Source organism: Ruditapes philippinarum, unplaced genomic scaffold, assembly GCF_026571515.1.
Source record: "Ruditapes philippinarum isolate M1 unplaced genomic scaffold, ASM2657151v2 ctg4108_1_1_1_1, whole genome shotgun sequence".
Lineage (NCBI taxonomy): Eukaryota > Metazoa > Mollusca > Bivalvia > Venerida > Veneridae > Ruditapes > Ruditapes philippinarum.
Window position 1 is genome coordinate 76,282 of NW_026857366.1, and position 13,009 is coordinate 89,290.

Sequence of the window (13,009 nt, forward strand, 5' to 3'; positions counted from 1 at the left end):
TTAATATTGATGTTTTGGGGGTATCCATCATATAAGAACGCAATAATATTCACCAGAAGATATTGTATAAAACTTAACTTTTTTAGAAGTACAAATGTATACATGCCATATTTATTTGGAAACGCGACAATATGGTCATACATGTTTACTGATAAACACAGCAAAATACACTCTTTTCTAAGATTAGTTATCAAATTATTCGTCATACGATAATTATTGTATGAATATTTATAACAATTCAGATATACATGTATAATGTCATAAACAAAAGTTGAATGATTTATTCATTCAGTAATTGACAAGTACTCCACTGAATGTGTTCATCCTATAATAGTCTTGTCTTAAGGAGCGGCTAGTATCTGACGTTGTTGGTTTGACCCAAACTTTTTCTCCTGATTTTACTCTCACTATTGCCCCAAAAGTACTACAGGTGTAAAAATCCCCATCATAGTTTGAATCTGCTGCAATAACTTTACCGTCTAATAATAGGCCAATAAAAGCATAGTTTCCAACCTGAAGACATATATGCACAGAAAACTGGTACAGTCCTCCAACAGGGGCACTAAATATTCCAGTAGAAGTGTCGTAACCTTTTCCCTCGTTAATTACACTTTTTGTAAATATAATAATCTCATTTGTTGAAGGAGACAAATTTGCCACGTGATGTGTATGGAAAGCGATCGGAGGACGTTCAAGTTTTCCTAAGAATAACAGAAATTGTGATATTTTAGAGTTATTTTAAAAACTTGTATGTAAAATAAAGATGATGTTATGTATTCAAAATAAGAAATTATCCTGTAATTGAATCTGTTGAGCGATAATGGGAAGGACTAGTTTATAGTTATATGAACAGGTTAAACTGATTATTGATAAAATATTGTAATGCACTTCAAAAAAGCAAAGGAATCCTAAAACAAACCGAATCATGAAATCTAAACACAGTTTTGGAAAGAAATTATCACGTGGAAGTGATATGAGAAACAATACCTTGAAGTTGAATAAGTTCTTCTCTTTTAGCTTCCATGTCACTCGTGAGGTTTGTTCTTGTCTCCTCAAATAATTTCTGCAAGGATTCTGTAAAAATGTATCAAAGTACAATAACTTACCGTAATAAAATTTAATAAGTATTATAAATGTTGTTATGTACACATATGAATTATATGCAAAAAACTGTTGCCTATAACACAAATCAAGTTTTCCTGAAATTAAGGGACATTCTTATATATTACAGTTATCAAAAAAAATTTGTCTGTAAAATAAAGATGATAAAATGTATTCAAAATAAGAAATTATACCTGTAATTGAATCTGTTGAACGATAGTGGGAAGAACTAGTCTATAGTTACAACAACAGGTAAGTCGAATATCAAATTAATTCAAACTGATAATTGATAAAATTTCGTACGTGAATGCACTTCAAAAGATCCAACTCAATAATAAAACCAAATGAATCATAAAATCAAAACAATGTTTTTGAAAGTAATCATCACATGGAAGAGAAATGCAAAATAATACCTTGTAGTTGAGTAAGTTCTTCTCTTTTAGCTTCCATGTCACTCGTGAGGTTTGTTCTTGTTTCCTCAAATAATTTCTTGAAAGATCCTGTAAAAATAATATCAAAGAACAATTACTAACGGTAATCAAAGTTCAATAAGATGTATATGTGTTATTTTGTGTACATGTGAACTGTCTGCAGAAAGTGTTGCTGATAAGATGAAACTTGATTCTAAACTAAGTTTTACATCACTGGTAGTGTAACTTCTGAAATAAAACTTAAGGGAAGAAAAACAACTTGCATTCTAATAAATATTTTGATTTTCCTCGCTCAAATTTCGATGTTCTATAGCTAACTAAATAGCCATTTCATAACATAATTCAATATAAAATAAATGTAATAAATGGTCAGGGAATATGTATTTAATAAGAAAAAGCAATGTGATGAGACAGCATTTCTTTCATGGAAATATGTTTATATTGGTATGTTCAACATAAATGTTCACTTTTATTCATTTCACATTAATATTCACTGTAATTGTTTGTATGCATCAGAAGTATACACACTGACATAAATATCGCAAACTTAATTTAAAAATACAGCAGTTCTTGGACGCACCAAAAAGAAAGAGCTAGAGATAAACACAAGGCAGAATACGGCAGAAAGGTAACAATTAACTGAAGTTTTATAAATGTTCATGCTCGTACTAGCCAAATGTTGAGCACGAGGCTGTTAATTGTCAATGAAAATTTAAAAGTGAAAATTTACCTTTTTTACTGTTGTCGTTTTATTTAAGGTTTTCTCTTTCACTTTCCCTTAATTCATTTATTGATTTATGATTATAATAATGTAGTTTTACGATGCGTGTTGTATTGAGACGGGTTAAGCAAACTGAAAATATATAAACTTTCCAGCAATATAAGTAATGCCATATTCTACTTTTATAAACATAGAAATTTTAGTTAGATAATTATGTCAGCATTGTAACCGGTGCATGAAATGTCTTCTTTTTAAAGCTTATGATTCTTTGAATGTTAAATGTTCCACGCATTTACAGATTTATCATTAAACCAATTTTCTCAATTTATATTTCATAAAGTATTACGAACTATTAAGTTATATTGATTCAGACATAAACAACACTCAGTTGTTAATTATATCCTAAAGAAATAAGTAATTTTTCGCATTACATCGGTAATATTTCAGTATACATGTATCAATTTTCTAATAATTTAGATCTGGAGTTTATATTTTACCTTCTCTCCTTTTTAGCTCGTCACTTTTCTTCAACATTTTGTCTGTTATGTTCTCCTTCATGTCTGCAAACATGTCCGTAAAATCAGCAACTGCTCGTTTAATGTCACCTAATGTACTGATGACATTATCCTCAGTTTTCTTAATTTCATTCACCATTGTTTCTACCTTTATTTCAGTTCTTATCATTTTCTCTAAAAGCTGTTCTTCATATGCAAATTTAGAACAAACAGGTTCTTTAGCCTCCAAGACATGAGAGCTATACATTCCAAAGATAATTAAAATCGCAACTAACGGTATGAAAGTCATTTTAAAAAAGTTACTACGAAATGTTTTAAAACACACTCTGAATCTCAAAACGTTATTATAACTGTTGTGTTTTATAGAAGGGAAATCTGCTGACTCTTTTGAAAAGAGTCCCATACGAAAACATTTGATTAAGGTTCTTTAGCACTTAGGATCAGGGAACGTTTAACAAACTTCAAAACAATAGCTTTAATTATTTTGTGTCGGCAACATAGAAAAATTTCGTTCTTTAAGAAATATTATTAAATAAATGATAGGATAGCATAATATCTTAATTATCATTATATAAGATTACTGTGCTGTTTATCTCCGCATTAACGGTATTGCACGGTCGTTCATAATTTGATGAGATGTCATTTGCGCTATACAAATACAGAGTAAAGGCGCGCTAAATGATAGTGTAATACTAAAAACGTGTCAATGAAAATTGCACCTTTTTATTGTTAACAGTTATTATTTTCGGTATGATGTAAAAAGAATATTTTATTCGTGTAACTTCATTACAAAGTGTATTGACCTTGTTGAATAAAATAAAATCATAATTTTATTCAATTCGTTCAATGAATTCAATATTGGATTTGCGTTGCTTGGCTGTGTTCGGGGATGCGTCCAAAACCGCCTTTCATTGTTGATCTTGTTCATCATTTGTTGAATTTACATTCAATATCCTCTAATTATTGTACAAACAAACATTCATTGCATAAATAGAGGATATTTAATGAGTGTAGTTTAATACTAAATTTATTGAACGAGTTGAATAAAATCACATTATGCGAGCCTCTGGCGAGCATAATATTGTTTTATTCAACGAGTTCAATAAATTTAGTATTGAATCTACACGAATAAAATATTCTTTTTATCACATATGTAAAATAAGAAAAGCAAACTGTTAAAATGAGTAACTTTTCAATGACGTGCCTATAGCGTAACGCTAACATTAGCGCGCTTTAACGCTATGTTTCTATATAGCGCAAATGACGTCACGTCAAAGTGTTATTACACTAGTGTAATATCGTTTTTATTAAATGGCTTTATTACACTCCTGCGCCGCGGTTTATGTGATAAAACATATTCTTGATAACAAATTAACTCATATGAAGGTCGCCAGCTTCGCTATAAATGTACGTATGTAATAAAAATAAATTATATGTGTCCTTTATCAAAATAAATGATTTTATCTTCGTACATACATTCGTTCAATATCTTCAATATTTTATGACAACTCTTTCAATGAATTCCAGCTAAACAGGAACTTGTGAGCTGTAACGCGTTTTAGAGTGGATGTATGTGGTTCTTTATAGACTTTTATAATATAAAATACACATTCGTATATATTTATTGCTTATAATGCCAACTCATCACGTGGTCGAAATTCGATTATGCATAGGCGGTACAATAAGAGAGAATAGGTTCACATGTCTGGAAACGTGACCGTTAAAACGACTGTTATGCATGCGTTTACATTGTTGAATGTTTTTGTTATATAGTATCTATAACTTTGTTACTATCTCTGAATTCGATTTATCAAACCCTTACTATTTGATTATTTGATATTCTTTAATAATAATATAATAACGTTTATTGAAATATATTAGAATTTCAATAATCTCAAACATATTACTTTGAAATTAATTAATACATGTAATTTGTAAATACTATGTAGTAATGTAATGATATTTTTTATAAGTAAAGCAACACTCTTCCCGGACCTTCTTTCAAATAGAAAACGTAAATATATAATTGTTTATAACATTTTATCTAAATTATCTAAATCATTATATTGTTTGATTATAAGAAATGTTTCTTAGTGGTTCTCGCATTAAATAAATGATAAGTTTTCTCATATCTAACGAGACACTCTGATAAAGACATTAAGGTGACAATAGGTGCCGTTATACTACAATGATAAAACCGGTAAGAATTAGATATATCAATTAAAACAACATTATAACGTACGCTATTACTTAATATACGGTGACACAGAGGGGAAATGTATGTATGTTTTTGTGTTATTTATCTCGTGGGCAGGAGATACTATATCGTGCGCACGAATAACTTAGTCGTGTACACGTGATTATTAAGTCCTGCACACGAGTTACTAAGTCCTGCGCATAAGTTAATAAACAAGTCTCGGGCATAATCTTTGGGGAATTTAATGTTCGGAAATCTTATAAAACGATTTCTGTAATGATAGTGTCTGTACAACTGAGGGGTCTGCAATTGTCACTTATGTGCTTTGTTGTTATTGCTCTCGAGAAATATCTCTTTTTCCAGATTTCGATACATATAAACTACATAATAAAGTATCGTATCAGCTCATATAGATCTTATTTCGGCTGTTCTAGTCTCTATTTCTCTTACGTAACCTTTATGCGATGAACCTTATTTATGATATTATTTTTATTTCCTTTCACAAAGACACTTAATTAAAAATCCTTGTCCAATCAATAACTTGCAAAGGAATACGCCTTGCGTTTTGTTACTTGATAGAGCCATTGCCCGTAGTCCCTTAGTGGGTAGTACTTTTAACAAAAAAAACTTTTTTTTGATTATCAATTTTAAACTTTTACAATTATTTAATGATGTCTGCACGGTAATATTATTTATACTTTATCAAAGAAATAATGACATATTCAGAGAATCTTTGAGATCTGTGTTTTTAAGCGTATGCATATATGCATGACTCACAGTCCGATAGTTCAAGGTTCTAGTTCTGATTTATAACAAAGCAAGACGAAAACCCATACAGTGTCATATTACAAAACAAGAAAAGTTGGCATATCTCTCCATTCTAGCAGAATAAAAAGAATAGATAAAATATTGAGCGTTGGAGTATTTTTTCTAGCTTCATCTGGTTTATTGTCGTCATGTCTGCGTTTCCTATTTGATGTAAAAAATGTATCTGTTGAATCGGCTAATATAAAATGGGAAGCGTGTTAGAATGATATTTAATGTATTTAGCGGGTTTATTCAGTTATTAAACGAATTTTCATATTTTCATTTATACATCTTTTGTTTAAATGATATAAAGGTTAATCAGAAAATGTTTATTGTGTACTTAATCCAAATTCACGGGTATCAAATTTTGAATATGTTAGAGAAAAAATAGCATGTAAAATGTCTGCCAGATCCCGTAGCTGTTGGTAATAATGTTATAACGATGAAAACTACTGTAATTGTTAAGGTGATATAGTATTGTATGTAACCTAGGCATGAACTTTTCTGTATTTTGTATAATTAAGAAGGGGCAAACGTCAATGTTTTCTGCTGACGTGATGATTTTTATAGCATAACGGCAATGTCTTCTATGTAATGTTATTATTACGTACTCCTATTGATTTATTTTAGACCTTGGTGTTACAAAAGGGCACGTAAACATATAAATTTTCATTATTGTAAACGAGTTAAGTCATGCGATAAAATAATATCACGTTAGTTGTCATGAAACATTTTTAATTAAACTGTCTAAGAAAATTAAATAACCCTCGCCACAAATTCGCTTTATCACAATTTGTTGAACTCGTTTAACTTTTTACCTCATATAGGCGTGTTAAAGTGCAAAAATGCCATATTAAGGCCCCAAACACTGTTTTCGTTTGTTCAAAAAAGTGATCAGTATTTCGGCGCCGCCCCTTTAAAAAGGTACTTCAAAGGGTGCAAGAGGGGATGTGCCCCTTCTGTTTGGCGGTTTCAAGGGGGTCAGCAGCCCCCCTCATCGCCAAGAAAATTTTTGAGTTGTGAGGGGCTAAAAATGGCCTCAGATTGATTGTAAGGCAACGTGTAACCAACGCTGAAAAAGTCTTTGACTTTATCTCAATGCACTGAGAAGGTGCAACACTTTGAAAACAGTTTTGATGAAAAAAAAAACACAAAATATGAGGATATACATAGCATATAGATATACAACGAACAGTGCGTGGACTCATTAAACACAATAAATTCATACATGATTCTAAATGAGAGGTAACATGTTGAATGAATTTAGATATAACATACAAAGTCAACAGTAGTAGTTATATATACAAAAATCTATGCGGCATTGTTTGTCATATCTTATGTTTAACGAAAAATAAAAATAGATGTAACGGGGTTTTTTATTACAAGTTTACAAGTTTATTCATGAATAACGTGACAATATGAGCTATAACATATTTACATAAAAACTATAGAGGCATATATAACACGCATATCTTGCATTTTCAAACGAGGGGAGACTTTTTGTATTCCATATATTTTACATCAAATAAAAATGATGTTGCTAATATAATAGTACAGATGTATATGCATATTTTACGCACATTAAATCACAGAGTATTTTATTCAAACTTTGTGATATGAATACACGTTTTTACTGCACTTTTTAACGTATTTGTGAAAAAAATAAAGAAAGTTCAATTGTTGATTAGCTCCAAGCAAATACTGTTATCTTGCACATATATTCAATTGCATGCTTTCACACATACCTTGAAATGTATTTTTAAATACATAAATATCCGAGTATTCTTTTAACTTTAAATTCTTTTCACTTCAAGTGTTCACGATCAATACGTACGCAAAATTATTTTTGACGTCGTAACGAATAAATGCAAAGTAACGACAAAATAAAATACAGGAAATAGGGTAAAGATTATTGGTGCTGTTCACAAACACAAAATAATGCCACGGTTATTATGATTCCAACATGATTGCCTTATATAAGAAAACAAGAAATAGTATACCGATTCTGCTAACGGGAAAGTTATAGTATCGGTAAAAGTAACGATCTTGGGCTCGTAGATGTCATCCTATTATAACATTAAACGGCAGGCTAAACGTACATTAAGACAGATTTAATGAAAATAAAATGTACTTTAACATAATGTGTCTATGCGTCAAAAGTATTTTTATAAAGATTTCATCGCTAAAGTTGATTGTTAAATACCCATCACATATTAAACATTAAACAACCCTCTGCATTTGAAAGCCCGTGGTTTAGTCCTTAAGTATTGAGACAATTTAACATTCAATCAGTAACTTTTTTACAACATGATTTTCTTTAATAGATACAAATTTAGATCAGTATTGTATTGTCTTGTATGTCACATTTAATCATTTTCGTGGATTTTCAGTACACATGTGGCATCCTATGCATAAGGTCGCATAAAAGGCCGAACGTATATTTCTAAGTGTGTGTGGCTTTCTTGTGATTTACCACCGCCGCCACTAATTGTATCCAGTCATTAGTTGGATGCTGCAGGTCTTCCCGTGCCTTTTAGCACTTGAACTGTCATCTCCCCATCTTCGTTTCTCTTCTTTACCAAAACGCGCATTTGCTGTTCACGTGTTACACCATAAAATGAAAATAACTCAGAAATTATTGGATTTTATATAAGAATGAAAATAAAACCTATAATTAACACAGAACAGTTGATATTGATTATTTTGAATAACAGGCATTATGTCGAAATCTTAGTCATTTGATTTAAATATGAATCTGGAAGTGTGCATGTTGTAGAAAATTCACACACGAAACTACAAGTAGGTCGCTTTTGATATTCTAGATCAACTGATATTAAAGTTCATGTTAGCACCTGAATCTGTGGCAGTAATTCAAGTTTCAATTATCTAGCTCTAGGGCGAATTTCAAATCTGAAACTGTGCATATAGACCAATTGTAATTACTTTAGCTCTTTAAACTAAATGAAATTCACTGAGTCAAAATAAGGATCTATGTAAATGTTCAGTTCTGCATTTGAAACTGTGCTAAAAATATGAAACCATAATTTAGTTTACAAAAAGTAGGTCACTGGTTCGAAATATAGGTCAATATAATATGTCAATGTTCAGATTTGCAAATATAAATGTGCATACCTTTAAACTTGAAGTTTTAAAAATAATAGCTCACAGGATTTAATCAAATATTTACTATCTTGCACATATATACAAATGCATCTTTGTATACATACCTTGTAATACTTTGAAAGAAGTTTTATGTACTGTAGTAATGTGTTTACGTTTAAAGAGCAGAACAGAATAGAAGTTAATCCAACACTATAAAGATATACTATGTTCATCTTGAGTAAAATAATTCTATTGCAGAAATCATACAAATTACACTTTGTATTCATGCAGTGTTTATTAACTTTAATGCGTAGCGTTTAAAATAGAGAGGAATAAGAATCCATAAAGAAAGCCCAACACGGCAAAATTGAAAATGTTGCAGGCTCGGTTTGATTGAGCCTGTTCATGGACGGTACTGTCAAGTGCATAATACCGTCCACGCCCCCTAGCACCGGCTTAAGCATAATTCAGCATTTAACATGAACTGGTCAAATTTAGAATTTTGAAACATCCGCAGATGTGTTCATATGGCGGTTATCATTGAACCTTCAATGTGACACGTTGACATATGTACTATGTGATAAAACTTGTTTTTTACAATTTCATAGAGATTTGAAATATCAAATTCGAGCACAATTGAGCATATATTAATATATCTTTAAATAGATTTGTCAAAATGTTAATACGATAATATTCAAAAATGTTACACATGTATCGTATATTATCTTAATGTCATTCATAACATAATCAGATTAAGAAAACAAAATTGTTTGTAAGCGTTTGCCAACAGAGAGTTATAACATATTCTACCGCTTTAAAACAGTAAGTGGAATTTGTCGGCATATATGTCATTGTTTGTATAAACTGATGTACTAAATTTGATTTTTTGTAAAAATATGTTCCTTTTTCCCTCACTTTAAATTAACAAATTAATACAAGTTTTACAATTGATCTAGACCTATGTGTACAAAAATAATTAAAAACAATAAGTTATGAAAACAATGTCAAGTTTATTTCGTATTTTATCAAAATGTTTTGATATTGATGTTTTATGTTTATGATATGTAATTTTGATGTAAAACATCGTTTATATTTTTACCTCCTCGTCTTAGTTTCAACAGACGTAACCTTCATACTGATTTCACGAAGCTCATGTCTCATACTTCTTCTGTCTAACCTAACAGCACTAACTTCATGATTACCTTCTGAAATGGCATCAAACATTTGCTAATTGTATTCTGCCATGGAATGCACAATACACTGCGTATCTGGGTTAGCAATATGCCCAGGACTATGGAAAAAAAAACAGGATGTGGTGGGCCACTATGTGATGGTGACATATCATTTACAGGCCCCGGGTTAGATTCGACATCACCAGACAGCATAATAAAGCGTTGATGGTAACACAGATAGTATAAATCGTTACTTGAGGTCGCTATCGATATATCAACGGCACGGTTAATATCACTGCAAGAAGACGCAAATGAATCATGAAGAGTTGCTCTAATGATATAGGCAATATGTAGAGAGACTTATATAAGTGTTAATCTAAACAGTAATGTCATTGCTTTAAAATGAATGTCTGTCCCATTGGTATAAGGATTGAAAAGATGTTTTGATGCTTTGAGTTTCATTGCTGGCATAATAAACACACTGATACGCTGTCTAAATGTGGCAAGATTAACACCCATTGTGTAAGAATAATATGTAAACAGTTTAAATACAATGAGATCAACTCTAAGTCACAGTCAGCCCTAACAGTCCACCATAGAAATCATGGACAATTACTGTATATTACTGTATATCTAACTGTTAATTTAATCCTTCTCACAGTTTGCACACAGTATACAACATTGCACGCTGAGAGATGTTCAATGCACTATATACATGAATAAATCCAATACCACTGCTATATACATAATATAAAGAACAAACTTTTCTCCTTATTTACTACTTCAATTCCCATAATATCACAAAAATAACTTCAACGCCACACTTAACTATATAATAATTAATACATCCACAATTCTTATACACATAACTTCAGTCTAGCTATTTTAAATCAGTTAAAAAGTACACAGCAAAAAATCACGGCATAATATCTTAATATTCATTATTCAAGACTACCTGTGATGCTTATATCCGCATATTACACGGTTGTGATGTCATTTGCGCTATACAAATATAGAGTTAAAATATGATAAACAAGATCAACAAGGAAAAGCGGCGTTCAATGAACGCAACCCCCACCCGACCCAGTAACAAGAGCCAGTGGCAAGGAGCCCAGGAGGACCCCAAACAAAAACAGGACATGGCACAAGGCATAGCACGGGCGGACAAACCACTGATAAGAAACTAAAAGATAAAAATAAATGATTTAATATTAGGCCCATAAGGTCAAAGGGCACAGGGGAAGGGGGCACGAGACCCGGAGAAGGTTCTAAATGTTAGCGTAATACTATAAACGTGTCAATGAAAATTGCACCTTTTTATTGTTAACATTATTAGTTTCGGTATGATGTAAATAGAATATAATATTCGTGTAGCTTCGTTACAAAATGTATTGACCTCGTTGAAGAAAATAAAATTATAATTTTATTCAATTCGCTTAATGAATTCAGTATTGTAACACTGTTGCTGGGCTGTGTTCGGGGATTCATCCAAAGCCGCCTTTCATTATTGATCTTGTCCATCATCTTTTGAACTTACATAGAATATCCTCTATCTATTGTGAGAAACAAACATTCATTGCATAAAACATAATCTTGATGACAAATTAACTCATATGAAGGTCACAGCCTTCGCTATAAATGTACGTATATAAAGCAAATACATTTATATGTGTCATTTATCAAAATAAATGATTTTATTTTCGTACATTCATTCTTTCATTTTTTCAATATCTTCTATATTTCATGACCTTGGACTCCGATCGATGAATTCAAGCTAACAGGAAATTGTGAGCAGTAACGCGTTTTAGGGTGGATGTTTGTGGGTTTTTTTATAGACTTTTATAATATAAAAAATATTTATTGCTTATAATGCCAACTCATCACGTGTTCGAAATTCGATTATGCAAAGACGGTACAATAAGAGAGAATAGGTTCACATGTCTGGAAACGTGATGTCTACATTAAATTACAATTGTTAACCGTTACCATTACTTATGTTTGAAATAAGTTATACTTTGGCAACAAAAAACGACTGTTACGCATGTGTGAACACTGTTAAATGTTGTTATACTCTGAATTCAATCTATCAAGCCTTGATCCTTTGTTTAAAGTTTTAATAAGTTCATCGAGATTCACTTGAATTTCAATTATCTCAAACATATTACATTTGAAATTAATGAATAGCATGTAATTTGTTAATATGATTTAGTAATGTAATGGTACTTTTTTATCAGTAAAGCAACACTCTTCCCGACTCTTATCAAATAGAAAACGTAAATATATAATTGTTTATAACATTTTATCTTTATTATCTAAATCATTATTTTGTTTGATTATAAGGAATATTTCTCAGTGGTTTTCGCATTAGATAAATGATAAGTTTGCTCACATTTAACGAGAAACTCTGATAAAGACATGAAGGTGACAATGGGTGTCGTAATACTACAATGATAAAACCGGTATACATGTATATTAAATAATACAACATGATAGCTACGCTATAACTTAATATACGGTGACACAGAGGGGAAATATGTGTGTGATTTTATATTTATCTCGTGCACAGCAAATACTATGTCGTATAGACGAGATAATTAAGTTGTGGGCACGAATTACTAAGTTGTATGCATTAGTTAATAACCAAGTATCGGGCATAATCTTGGGGGAATCTTATGTCCGGAAACCTTATAAAACGATTTCTGTGACATCTTGCCAGAATCATATTCTGTTATTTCCGCTGTCTACCAAAACATTCTTTGGTGAGCCAAGGCACTTAATAAAACTGTCCTTCGTAAGAATCCCCGTAACGTATAGATATTGCTGTCCCTTGGAATTACAGGTGTCTACAATAAATGATTTCCCCATGGCTATTTCTCTAGGTATGGATGACATACTACTATTAAGATATATATTATTAAAAATTTTATTAAATTGTGCGAGATACTGTGTCATGCGCATGAGTT

At 31.1% G+C, this 13,009-nt stretch overlaps 2 protein-coding genes across 2 annotated transcripts in view; both read right to left on the reverse strand.

Annotated features, from left to right (window-relative positions):
- LOC132749515 (heavy metal-binding protein HIP-like) overlaps positions 1-13,009 on the reverse strand; it is a 124,630-nt gene that overhangs the window by 76,087 nt on the left and 35,534 nt on the right. The gene's annotated exons all lie outside the window — the stretch shown is intronic.
- LOC132749516 (collagen alpha-2(VIII) chain-like) lies at positions 22-1,597 on the reverse strand. The gene is made up of 3 exons (XM_060739314.1): positions 1,515-1,597; positions 988-1,074; positions 22-701 (listed from the first exon to the last, which is right to left on the reverse strand). The coding sequence occupies exons 1-3, from the start codon at positions 1,549-1,551 to the stop codon at positions 289-291; spliced, it is 537 nt and encodes a 178-aa protein (XP_060595297.1). The 5' UTR covers positions 1,552-1,597; the 3' UTR covers positions 22-288.